The sequence below is a fragment of the Heterocephalus glaber genome, unplaced genomic scaffold (genome assembly GCF_053883595.1).
Source record: "Heterocephalus glaber isolate CG9 unplaced genomic scaffold, H.glaber_assembly_v1.0 deba00001481, whole genome shotgun sequence".
In the NCBI taxonomy this organism is placed as follows: Eukaryota; Metazoa; Chordata; class Mammalia; order Rodentia; family Bathyergidae; genus Heterocephalus; species Heterocephalus glaber.
Genome location: NW_028258317.1, coordinates 35,420,001 through 35,434,231, shown reverse-complemented (window position 1 = coordinate 35,434,231; position 14,231 = coordinate 35,420,001). Strand labels below are relative to the sequence as shown.

The window sequence follows — 14,231 nt, the reverse complement described above, 5'->3', positions numbered from 1 at the left end:
AATGTTCTTTACCACACTGTCCTGAGGATGAAATTCTGTTAGCTATAACTGGCCATGGACTTACTTTTTTTTTAAAATCTAGTATCTTTTAGGTAAAGGTATTTGAGTAGCAAATCACATTGCTCTGCAAAGTTTTTCCTGGGAGGGGCAACTACTATGCCTACAGCTTCCCAGGGAGTTTCCTTCGTAGGCCAGAGGTAGACAATATTAACCAAGCACAGAATTTTCCCCTTAGCCTGATACATCTTCAGGACCCCACTCAAACAGAGCTCGCATAAAAGATCAGTCTGCCTCAACCTCAATAAGGAAAATCTACTTCTGTCCTATAGGGTTTAACCGGGTTCAAATGTTATACCCATAAAAACACAATTCCAGGGTCTGGGACCATAACTCAGTGATGGAACACTTGCCATAGTATGTGCCAGGCCCTAGGTTTGATCCTTTACAGCAGCGCTACTTTATGTGTATGTATACATGTGTCTCCTTCTGGTACAATTTCCATTCCAGAGTCTTTGCAAAAGAGAATCCCTCACCTGTAGCTACTTGTGACTGCTGTGCTCTGACCTGTTTCTCTGATGATATTTTACTGTCACCTACAGAAAAACAATTGGCCACTGCAGGTAAACTGAGTTAGCTGATACTGTTTGAAGAGAACAGTCCTTTACAAAGTGACAAGTTGATGCAACAACAGTCTGCATTTCAAAGCAAGGTGATGGGAGCAAATTGTTGGTGGTGATGTGGCAGGATGAAGAGAAAAGGGAGTTCTTTAGTTAGGCAAGATCACTATCCAGCAAATTTGGTTCAAGCAAAGATCAGAGGGCAAAGGAGACAGAGCAACCCCTTCAAATATCCAATAGCCTGCTCAACTCACCTCAGGATAACCCCACTCCTCTGCCTCAACTTGCCCAACATGCAGTTTCCACCTGTGACTACTCCCACATGCTCTGCCTCAGTTGAGACTAATTTTGCCTCCTACACAAGGCCCAGCTTTGCAGCTCCACTCCAGCAGCACGAGTTAAAACAAAACCCTCTCAAATCCGCCCTTTTCACAGACAGTTCTGCTTAAAACCCAAAGGTTCTTACGTGCAACAGCAGATAGGAACCTCAAAGTATCATGCTAAATGAAAGAGCCACACTGAAGACTACACACTGTGTGATTCTATTTACATGACCTTCTGGGAAGGGCAAAACTATGAGTGGAAAACAGGCCAGTGGTTGCCAGGTGCTGGAAGTAGGAGGAGGTGTTGATTAATCACTCTACAGCATGGCAGCATTTTGGGGGGTTATGTAAATGTTCTTCATCTTGACTGCTGTGGTGGCTATGGGACTTACATCAAACATACATAATTATATAGTAAAAGGTGTCAATTTCACTGTATAATTTACACTTGAGTATAAAAGAAATTAGGGGAAAATTCTAAGACTCTGCTGTCTGTCCCATGGCCTTATGACCTGGCCAATGACTTGCCCCACACACTCCAGCAACACCCAAGTTTTTAAATGTCCTGTGTTCTTCACACTGAAGTTTCTCACCACTGGCCCCTTCTTCAACACAGCTTTTCCAAATGAAGCTCCCCAGGCTGTCTCTTTGCCTCTCTCTCCTCTCCCAGTCTTTTATGTGAGATGTTCTTCTAGCAGCTTATGGTGCCTGGTAGTTGACTCATCATTGAGTTCAAAGAAATCTCATTCTATGCATATGTTAGGGTGTAATGATTTCATCTCTCGTCAGTCATCTGAAACACAAATTATCTGGGGAAAGCACCACATTTTATTCACACATAGATATACACCCTAGCACATGGCAAACAATAAATCTATGCTGGAATTAGTGTTTTCATAAACCAGGCTTTGCCTGTCTACTTTGTCAGTGTATCCCTACCACCTACCAGAGTTCTCCCTGGCTCAATAAATACAGGCAGTCCTCTTTTTGCATGATAATGGAAGACCGTAAAAATAGTCATGCAAGCTGAAACCATGCAGAGCAATCTTAATAACCAACAGGAAAATTATAATTACATTTTTGTCAAAACATTAAAAACATTCTATCAGTTATGTAGGTACAGGAAAATAGAAAATCTTAATAAAATATTTAGTGCGCTGTAATTTAAAACATCAAAGCTCTAAGAATTAAAAGTATTTATGCCAGCCATGGTGGTGCATGTCTATAATTCCAGTACTCTGGGAGACTGAGGCAGGAAGATTGCCTTGAGTTCAAGGCCAGCCTGGGCTACAACGCAAGACCCTGTCTCAAAAAACCCCCCGAAATTTTTCAAAATTTATTTTAAAATTTCAATTATAGTTTGAATAGTGCTGTTTTCTTATTGTGTGTCTTTTCTATGCTTTGATGTATTGGCTTACTTTGTTTTAAGTTTGGATTAACTTCCAACATTTTATTCTTTGTGTTTTCACAGTCCTGCAATACCTCTAGTAAGAAAAATTTTGCCAGCATTTTTCTTCTGTTATATCTTCATCCTTTTGGACATAAACACTCTCCTAATTTATATAGATAAATTAGTTATTCATCACTAATGTACATGTCTCTAGGACACTAAGAGTGGAAGATGGGAGAAGTTCCCTCCATGTGCTACATATTTTTCCCAGAACATTACCTACGATAAGTCCAAACTTCAGTTGCAGTGTGAACACTATATTAGCTTCACTTTGATCTTTGATGACCAATTTCCTCTTTTGGTTATCCTTTTGATGAAATGCTACATGGTTTTATCATGGGAGGCAAGGAGTCAACACAACTACTTTCTTGCCTGTCCCATAAATAAAGCAACAGAAGGAGCTAGTGGCATTTTACATAATTACTCATGGCTCATGTAACATGATAACTGAAGTTCAGACTGTAATATTGCTGAGGGACTGGTATTATTTAATTAACTACTGTAACTGAAATTTGTATATTTGGAATCATGTGAGAGATATCTGTATTTAATAAATAATTTTAGAATAAATGAACTGGCTCACCACCAGGCCAGACTTAAGAAATGGATACACATGCCCTTTCCTATCTACACTTATGGCTGATAACATCACAGAATCTGGGCAACTTAAAAGCCCAATCCTAGAGAAGAAGCCCAGGCTATGATTCTAACTCTGTTACAGATAACAGAGTTATGTATTGACACTGTGTTTCTATGTCATTCCCTATAAAATAAGGTCACTAATATTACCTTCTCCATAGCATAGTTGTGAGGTACAAAAGAGAAAAACATTTCTAAATAATATACTTCAGTATCATTTCTAAATATCATAACATCGTATCAATTAGACAGTATGCACCAGGCACTACCATGAGGGCTTCTCATGTATTTTTCTCATAGAATCCTCAGAGCAATCTGGATAGGAAGTGACACTGCAATCCCCATTATACAGGCCAGTGATGGCAAACCTTTTAGAGCTTTCAATGATAAAAACAGCCCACTGTGGCACATGTGCCATAGGTTTGCCACCATGGATAAAGGAGAACACCAAAGCATAAAGAAGTTAGTAACTTCTCCAACAATATTCAGGCAGTAAGCAGTAAAGCCAAGATCTGAACTTGGAGTTTAACTCCTTACGCCAAGTTCTTCAAAACTTTACCACTAATTTGTCTGCTTTCCTCAGAAAGAATACGGTTACTGAGAACGTTTTATAATGTATAGTTTATATACATTATGTATGTGTGTATACATACACAAACACAGAACCACTGACTCCTAGATACTGCCCAAGTCCCATTCACTGTGACTCCACATTGCAACCAGTCAATTCTACTGGAACATTATCAGTTTCTAGCAAAGGACAAAGACGCACAATATCCACAGATCTGAGGAGTGAGAAAGACTATTCCCAAACTGCAGAGGAGTCAAAAAAGAGTATGATGGAAAAGTTCACATAAACTCAGTTATTTTATTTCAGTGAATAAAAACATAAATACCAGATGAGAATCAACTATGAATAAAATTCCAATTGCAATAGGCAAAGATTTCATCATTAAGAGTGTAAAAAATAAAGAGTGCTATAAAACAAGATATGCAGAGTCAACAAACTTGTCATTTTCAATACCACTGACCCTGAAAGTTGGTAACATTGCTTTGCCAAAGTCTGATTTCACAGAGTTTCGCATGAACAGCAACATGAGAGCCTAACAAGGGTGTATGACACAAAAGCAAGGGATTAGTGAATTAAAAAAGTGGATTCTTCTCTAAATATAAGCCACTCAATAAGGACATTTAGAACATTTGTGACTCATTAGGGGTATTAAGTGAGAAAAGAGTCTCAGAACCAAACACTCCTAATTATAATTCATTTTAGGAAATAAAGTGAGTTTGCTTAACTGAAAAGGAAAAACACTGGAAGAAACAGCTTCAACATGTTCCCATCGGCTTGAACCACCGGTGGTACATGCATGACTGTTCCATTGGGACAGCTTGTACCACTGGCAGTACAAACAGATCTAATCACTTTTATTGGTCCTTTTACTAAAAACATTAATAAAAAGCCACCCAATGGATAGTCACGCATGTACCACTGGTGGCTCAAGCTACCTGACAGTGTGACACAGGAAATATGGCCCAGTCACAAGTGTGTTAATATAGTAACAACACTATCAACGAAGTCAAGACACAAAACAAGTCAGACACAAGACACACAACAAGTCAGACACAAAAGCTAATTGGCAAGGGTTGCTTCACAAGGAAAACTGATTAACTGCTCTAACACTACCGTGGTTTTTCAGATTATTCCTCAATATTTTACACTCTTCTTTCACTTATTTCAATCAGAACAATACCAATCAAAAATAAGTTGCCTGAGCAGAGTTCCCAATTTATACACAGCAGAGCCAAAAACAACAAACCAAACGTGAATGTGTCTGCCCCACCCACCTTTCACTGAGGTAACACCAGCAGGGAAAGCAAGATCATCAGTTAGACACAGGATTGGCCTGTGGGTACTCCCTTTATGAAAGCTCAGTTTTAGTTTTCGACTCCACTACAAAGGGCTACTCGCCTTTCACATCCTCCATTCATTCATTTATGGCGAGGCTGGGGATTGAGTCAAGGCCTTGCACATGCTAGAGAGGTACTTTACCACTGAACTACATCACCAAGCCCCCATTTCACACCTTTAAACAAAAACTCTTTAGCTGATCTACAGTGGGTTGTATGAGTCATCAAATTATAGAACAAGAAATCAGAGGTGGCGCCCAATGCTAGGCATCAGTGACCGACGCTTTGCCTTTTTTACTGGCAGGGTCGCTTTGTGGTGTCAGATTGCCCTACTACCCCACTGCTCCACAGCCACAGTCAAAAATGGCCACTCGTTTTTCATTCAAGATGGAAAACTTCCATCTTACAAATTACTCCCAGCAGACTTCCTCTTACAAATTACTGGACAGGACTTTAGTCACATGCCTACTCAAAAGACCAATCACTGCTAAGGGGAATGCAACTGCCATGATAGAGCTTCTCATATTAACCACAAAATAGTTCCTATGTGACCTGCTGAGATAAAGGTCTTCCCCATTCCCTTCCCCCATTCCCAGCCACCTGGAGGGAGAGGGGGAATAGACATGAGTACTTTTAGTGTAGACATCAGTACTTACTCTCAATTATTTGTAAAGATCCATATGACAACTATAAAACGGCTGTTTGATGTAAAGAAGCAAGCATAGGCCGGGGATTTAGCTCAGTGGTTTCGCCGCCTGCTGCGCAAGCGCAAGGACCCGAGTTTGATCCCTGGTACCAAAAAAAATAATAAAAAAATAAAATAAAATAAAGAAGCAAGCACAACAGTCAATATCACTATCTAGAGTAGCTCTGTTAACAGAATACCATTAGACAGTCAGGGACACCAGAAGGCAATGAACTATTTTAATAGGTAAGAGTGAGTAAAACAAAGTAGTTTTTAAAAAATACAATCTCTCAGCCAACAGCATGAATCAGAACAAATGTAAATTCTCTTCAATTTCACACTTTCCAATATGATCTAGTTGAGCAATCTTACCCAGCCTTACATCTCTGATCAGTCTCAGCCTTGTGAATAGGTTAGGTGGTTGGTGAGGGGAAGGAAAGAGCACATAGGGTCAGACCTGTCAATCACTTCTTTTTTTAAGTGTCCTTTCTCATTTAGGCAATTTTCCCCCTCCTTGAAAAACAGTTTCAGGGTCAAGTTATGTGTTATAAGGAAAAAAAAAAGCATGTAAGATAGTTTCCTGTCCTTGTGCTTTTGGTAAAGGAAAATTCAAAGCACCTGAGAGACACAGAATGCCCTCTTTGAGAGCATGGGCCACTCCTTCTACAGCTTAACTTTAGAGACAGCATTCATTCTAAAATCGGAATCATTAGTCTCTTCCTTTTGTAAAGTATGAATTCATAAAAAAAGTATGAATTCAAGTTTATGAAGGAGTTCTCCTTTTTAAGATAAAATGTGACCACATACCCCTCCAGGAACGCACCCATCTCTGCCACCTCTATGCTCTGGGTTGTTCTTCTAAACTCCTGTTTAGCCAATTAATGCTGTCATTTCCATCATTCAAATATTATCCAGTGGAACTCAGGGTCCATCTCAGCTGCCCCTGTTCCTCCATGCAGAAGGTTCCCTAAGACTTTGAATCATTCTTCACAGGGTGCACTCACTGTCCAGTTCAATCTTAACCTCCCTGAAGCCTTCAGCTGACTGAGGAAAGATTCAATGCTCCATAAAGGTCCTCAGATATGAGATAAAAAGGAGACTGATAATTGAAAATAGAAATGTTGCCTATATCTTTCCTCACTTGTTTTTGTCAGGGAAGGAAGGTCCTTTGAGGCAATGCAGGTAGAAAGAACCAGCAAAGGAAAGGGAAGGCTCACCGAGAAGATGTTAAGGAAGACTCCACGTCAGACTGCTTTTTCTGCACTCCAGAGACACCTGACCTGCACACTTCTATACAACAGAGCAGTCACAAACAAGTAATGACTGCTACACAATTCTTTTTTTTTCTTTTAACACTCTCCAGAAGTCACTGCAATTACCAGAAACATTTGGGAGACTGAGCCATCTGATGACAATTACAGGAATCCTGGCAGGGAAAAGAATGCTCAGTAAAGGCCAGACGGCTGTGAAACTGTAAACTAGAGCTTAGCCTGAGTCTTCTCCAAGTCTCCACACCTCCCATCACAGCTAACAGGATGGGTGAAGATGCCAGTACCCACCTTCCTGGGCGCTCCCAAGGGAAGACAAGTTCACACCACACTCCAGTGAGAACGTGAGTTTGGTTTGCTCAGCTCTCTCACCCTGTGAAGTAGGACACTTGGACACTTCGTGACTGTCATGAGTTTACTTTGAAAGGGTGTGAGATTTTTAAGAACTACATCTTTTACAGAAAAGAGATGATTTAAAAGGCAAACCACTGAAAACGTTAGTACGAACTAAAGCCTTCCACGTTCCTTTATTCCTTGAATTGATCCTTGTGAAATGTCAGGGAAGGGAGTTGGGAGGTAAAAGTTGCACCAGGAGGAGAAAATAAACTAACATTTACTAACAGTCCCTAAGAGCAAGTCACTTTCAGGATTAGGAATCCTGCAAGGCCAAGTGTGGTGGCACACGCCTATGATCCCCGCATGGGCAGGCTGAGGCAGGATGATGAAGTTTCAATCCAATCCGGGAAACTTAGCAAAGACCCTATCTCTGATTTTTTACATTTTTTTAAGGATTACAGATGTAGGTCAATCTGAAGGGTCTAGGTTCACTTCCCAGTACCATACATACACTCATTTAGGAAATTTTGCAAAGGAGATAGTATTCCAATTTTGTGAGAGCTGAGGCTCAGAAAGACAATGTATCTAAATCATGAAGCTCCTCAATGAAAAAAATAGGGTAAATCCCCAAACCTGTCTGACTTTAAAGCCCATGCTTTTGCCACTGAGCTGCACTACTGATGATGAACAAGTACACCAGCCAGAGATGAAACCGGGACAACACAAAGTGGCATACCATTCAGTCCTATCCAAGGCACACTGACTTAATTTTTTTCTCCTTAAATACTGAATATAGTTGTAAGTTCAATTCTTATCAATTAATATGTCATAAGTAAATTCTCGTGTCAATAAAAAGTTCATAAAAGTCTGGATCGTTCAGATAATGACATCATAATGTATCTTATACCTAAAGCCTTCAAACTTAAAGCCCTGTGCTAACAAGACTAGGATACTTAAAAACTCACAGTAGTATACATTCAATGTAGATGTTTAAGGAAACAAGGAAGTTCAGGAGACTACTCAACAATGAATCATGATTCATTGAGAATCATGAGAATACACACTCTTTCAAGAGAAGGCACCAGAGTAGAATCACATTGGACAAATATTTATATGTTAGAAATATAGCTAACTCATAAACACACACACAGAAGATAGGAAATCCAAAATGAGGATTTTTAATCACCATTCAATTATCTTCAATTAACGCCTTTCATGGGTCTCTTTGGAAGTCGAAAGTGTCAAACATCGTCAAATTTTCTTTAAATATTGTTGTAAGTTGAGCACTTGCTTTAATGTGTTTAAAAAAATGGGCCTTGACAAGATGGTAAATAACAAAGACCTGCTTGACTACTTACAAAATGTGGCAGTAATGAATATGAGAGGAATAATAAAAATTAAATGCTCTCAATGACAATGACAGCTTTCAGTTTTTAAGATGTTTTGGTATCATCACTGTTCCTAACCTTTAATATAGATCTTTGGACTTAACCATCTCTAAATCTCTTAAGTAACAACTATTATTATTCCTATCACATAACAAGCAACTTGAGCTCAGAAAATTGCACTTGAGTTCAAGTCCATTCTTGGCTCTAATAAGCTGGAAATAGTTTCCTCTTCTAGAAATTCAACTTTTCTGCTGTATAACAGAAGGGCAGAGACTGAGAATGCAGTAGATGAAATGAGCTCTCAAGCACTATGGACGTGACAACCACCTGAAAATATGTAAACGGCCCTCCCAGCCCATGGAAAACACGTATCGCTATATCAATATGTCTCTGAACTTCATTATGGTTTCACAATCATTCCCAGCACAGAACAAAGGAAGTTACTAATAATCAACATATGTTAGCTTTTACAGTGAAATCCCCTTGGACTCCTAAGATGACAATATCACCTGGTCTGAGATTAGGTTTGCATCTGGTCAGAGTCTCATAAAAGTCCAAAAGCTAAAGCTTGAGGGTTAGGGATGTAGCTCCATGGTAGAGCACTTACGAAGCATGTAGAAGGCCCTAAATTCAATCCACAGTACCACCAAAATAAAAACCAATAAACAAAAGCCAAAGCCACTTAGATATTTGAACCACAAGATGATAAAAGCCTATTCACATCTGATATCTAGCTTTAAAGTCTTGAGAAACTTGTTTCTTGCCACCACAGAAAGATGGCTAACCTAAACACTCATATCTGCTCAACAACCGAAACAAAAGAACTCCAGTCTGCCAGGGTGCAGCATAAAATACATGACAAGCCTCAGGAGAGGAAGCAGGTATATCCCCTCAAAGAGAAGGCTGCCTCCCAAAGGAGGGTGTAAGGTATTGTGTGTAGGGTCCCCAAATCTTAATTTTCTCTGGGCACTGCCCATGTATTAAGTTAACGTTTCAGCTCAGATAAAGTAATTACCAGCCAGGCTCCGTAATCCATCAGTTCACCCTGGGTACTCCTGTTGATTCTTTCTTTGGTCTCTAGGACCCAAGAATCCCTTTTGTTGATCTGTAAGTGCAAAGGAAAGGTTGGCTGTTACTAATTTCTCTCTCCCTATTCCAAAATTTCTGCCAAGTAATTACGAACAGAAAATGAACTATTTTCAGCTTTTTTAATGGAAGCTATGAGGGTTATAGCAGGCACAGCCTCTCACAAAAATAAGATTAAAACCATACATCTTTGACATCCCCCCTTCCAAGTAGAATGGACAAATTTAATTTGGCTCTAAGCTATGAACTCAGGAACCTGATCCAAATCACCTCCATTCTAATTTAGGTAGTTTGGCAAGAGCAGCTTAACTCATAAATGAAATGTATATAGATTTACAAAAGATGTTCATATAGTTTCACAACTATCCTAAAGGAAAATATTATAAGTATCCCCATTTTACAGACAAAGATAACAAAGTTTAAAAGTACTATCCCTGAGATCACACTTAAAATGTGACAAAGCAGTCTCCTCATTCCAAAAACAAGACTTCTATGTAATTTTTTCAACTATCACATGTTATGGTTTACAGGAATTCTCCCAACTGCAAGTAATATTCAAAACCACATTAAGAACTTCATCAATCAGAAAGCTACCCTAAATGCCAATCACACAGTAGGCACGTGTTCATTTTGCATTCATCACTAAACTATACATAGGTATGATAGAGGAAATTCTGAAGCTGCCCCTACCAGCCTATAAGTCCATTTCCATTGCAGAACTGCAATGATGAGTGATAGAAATATCATATAGACTCCCCACAAAATATATACATGGGGGCAAAAGGTAAAGAACCATATGGCAATAACGGCAGCACTGGTGAGCCCTATCTGCCACTTAAAGTGGAAAAACGATTGTTGCCTTTGGTGACCAGCAAACCCCATAACTAGGGGATCCATGGCTGTATATGCCAGCAACCCAAACATCAGGCAGCTGTAAGAGCTGGGCAGTCATGTGCTGCAAAACAATCTTTCAATCAACAAATGGACCACATATACCATGGTGGTCCCACAAATTATAAAGGAGCTGAAAAACTTTTATTATTTAGTGAACACATATCTGAAGCTGAGGCAAGAGAAAAAGAAACCACAGGAGAAGAAAAAGAAATTCCAAGAAGATTCAAAGTTAAAAGTTTCACAGAATCTTCTGCAGATCTTAACAAGCTCCTTATAATGTTGAAAACATGGACCCCAAACGCCCAATGGTTTTCACTAATAGACAAGAATGCTCAGGATACATTATATGCTTACACACAAATCTATGATGAAAAAAAGAAAATCGCCCAGACATACTTGTGAAAAGAATAACAACTCCCCAAGTAGAGCCCCAGGCAGGCCTGCAAGAGATTCCAGAGGAAGGTACCCTGTCAAAAGAGACAACAGCTCCATGCTGTCACTGCCCCTGAAAGACCCTCTAGTGGGACCAAATGTGGAGGCTAAAGACAGTGATAGTGATGCGCCTGACCCACAGAGACCTTGATGAATGTGTTTTCATATTAGTTTTTAGCAAAAAAAGTTTGCAAAATTTTTCGTAACAGAAAAAAGCTTCTATTTCATACAGCTGTACAGCATATTTGTATTTTAAGCTGAATGCCATTACGAGAGTCAAAAAGTTAAAAAATTAAAAGTTTATATAGTAAAAAGAATATAGTAAACTAAGGTTAATTTATTACTGAAGAATTGTTTTTTATAAATTTAATGTGGCCTAAGTGTACAATGTTTTTATAAACTCAACAGTGGTTTAACCTCAGGCCTTCACATTCACTCACCACTCACTGGCCTAGAACAACTTCCAGTTCTGCAAGCTCCATTCACAGTATGCACCTTTACAGGTGCACCGTTTTTTAAAACTTATTCTGTATTTTTACTGTGCCTTTTCTATGTTTAGATAACACAAATATCATTGTTTTACAATTACTTGCAGTATTCTGTACAATAACATGCTGTATAGGTTTGTAGCCTAGAAGCAAGAGACTACACCATACCGCCTACTACAGTACTGTAATAGGCTGTACCATTTAGGATTGGGGAAGTACCAGCTGATGTTCACAAGCCACCAACTTAAATCTCAAATCTCCTAACATGTCCCCTTTGTTAAATTACATGTGACTGTACAGACATTAATAAGCTTGTGTTCTACTGCATAGAACCAAGCTTCCAGGATCTTTAATTAAAACTGACTCCTTAGGCATATCAACACCACCTGTAATACACACATACAAGTTTCTCATTTCTTTGTTCTGACTGTAAGTAATATACTCTATCTGTAGATGACCTGAAAAGTGTAGCAAAATGTGAAGAGGCAAAAATTAGTCATGATCTCAGAGGCAATGATTAATACAACCCTCTTTCTTTTCAGTCTTTTTTTTTTTTCTGACAGCTAGATTATTTGAAGTACTTCTTTTCCTACAGGGGGGCTGGTCATAGTAAGAAGAAGGGCAATACAGCCTACAAGAAATTAATCACATTTTATTATAGAATTCAAATTTCCTGAGTAAAATCTTAATGCTAACTATAGCAAAATACATAAAAATCATTTGTAAAACCCAAGAAGTATCACCATCTAACTTGTTCAGGTGCTACACCCACAAAACCAGAAGAAATAAAAATCTAGTGCTGAACACAAAAAATTACGCTTGTCAGAATGTTTTCAGAGCCTTTTTCCTTCTAAAATCCTACTTTTCCATTTAAACTATTAATCCTAATTATCTTATCAGTGAAAAGGAACTTTAGGTCACCCAGAAAAGAACGTCCATATAGAGGTGTCAGGGGAGCAAATGGTCCTGCTCTCTTCTGGAAATTACACTTGTAGAGAATACAAAGGAAATATTATCTAAGTATGGTGTATACTTCCTTTTTCGTCTCAGTATACAGCCAATAGCACAACTTCTGTCCGCTGTAATCTGAAATGAATAGCTCAAAAGTAAGACCAATCTGCGAGTGATCTGCTTTTCACATTGAAAAAGAGACTTAAATAGGACCATGACCTCTGTAATGCTGAGAAGAGCCACTGGAACATAAATATATTTTGTAGCAATTTCACTGATCATGTATTTCTAAGGTACTATTTAAGAGGGGCTCACATAGAAAAAGTACTTTTGTACTACTTACTGCTGAGTAAACACAAGTTTTGAGTAATTCTCAGTGAAACAGACCTGGAATTCTATTCCCCACAGCCTAGTGATTTTAAATGCCCTGTGACCCTCTTAAGCACTGCCAACATCAACATCTGGTACCTGCACAAAGAAAATAGATTCTAAAAGGTTTTTTTTAAAAAAAAACCTTTCATTTTCATCATGTGCTTCAAATATGTTTCTAAGATAATTCTCTTTCTCCTCTGTGATATACTAAAAAAGTAAGAAGCTACTTTATCAGGCAGCTGTAGTATGTTTTTAAAGCAAAGGAGAAAAATTATCTGAAATAGAGTTGTTGCTAATGTTTTCTCATCCCTCCTCAAAGAAGAGTTTATAAAAAGAGGTCTTTGACTTAACTGGACAGAAAAAAAAGCCCTAAATGATTTTAATTATCACTCCACAAATACATATATCTGCAAAAAAGATTTCAATATTCAAAGCATATTCATCCTCTTTACACAAGTCTTCATACTTCTGATTTTTATTCTTCCTCCTATATTTTCTCATGCCTTTTTATGACCTTAAAGCCTTCAAAGACTTTTAACAAAAAATAATGATGGTACTAATGATAATCAAGATATTCATCCCCTTGAAATGCTGTACTTTAGCAAACAAACTTCATAGATGAATCTCAAAAGGATTCAGGCTCATTCACTAAACCTCAAATGCTTACCACAGGAAATTCCAACTGATGTTTACAAAGTAAATACACCTATCAGCAAAACTGACCATACTTCACAAAGTGAATAAAAAAGACATGAAAAAGAGCTGAAGTATTTTCTTTTAAGATACCCTCTTTCACCTTAAAAAAAAAAAAGAGAGAGAGAGACAAAGAAAAGTAAAAATGCTTCCCATTTGTAAGTTACTTGAAACAAAGGTCAAATCCCAAATCATATAGCATCATGATAGTTGCCTAGAGGTTCATTTCTACATAAACTGCTCCCTGTCTGTGGTTCTGGCTCAAGCTTAAAGTTATCATTATATAAGTAAAACAGCCCATAAACATATTTCCCCTATTTCAATACCATCAACTACTAATACACAAGACATTCAATGGGCAGACCACAGCTAATGTATCAATTTTTTTTCACAAGCACTTATGTTACGCCACACGCCTGCTTAGTATCTGAAATAAAATGACTATCTTCTACATTAGAGAAATCTTCTCCAGGAAAAAAACATAGTCATCATTCATTTCTTAGCCAAACATACTCGAGGAGACTCAGCATTGGAGCTGGTTAGAGTGCAAATATATTAGCTGCGACTTCAGCAAGTGCCTGTCATGTTGAATAGCATGAAGAAGAGAGATAGTAATTATTGCCAAGAAACCATTAGAGGGCTCCTTAGTAAAACAAGATGCCCAAGCAAACTAATGGACCAACAGTCCACTGCAGTGTCTT

The 14,231-nt window shown here is 38.4% G+C and overlaps 1 protein-coding gene across 10 annotated transcripts in view; it reads right to left on the bottom strand.

Annotated features, from left to right (window-relative positions):
* The window catches only part of Bnc2 (basonuclin zinc finger protein 2), a 429,028-nt gene that overhangs the window by 346,217 nt on the left and 68,580 nt on the right, over nucleotides 1-14,231 (bottom strand). For 7 of the 10 annotated variants that reach the window (XM_021252872.2, XM_021252885.2, XM_087183875.1 and 4 more), the window contains exon 2: nucleotides 9,630-9,719. The exons of the other annotated variants lie outside the window; for them this stretch is intronic. In XM_021252872.2, the coding sequence (XP_021108531.1) occupies nucleotides 9,630-9,719 (90 nt within the window). The remainder of the gene's footprint in view (nucleotides 1-9,629; nucleotides 9,720-14,231) is intronic. 10 annotated transcript variants of the gene reach the window in all.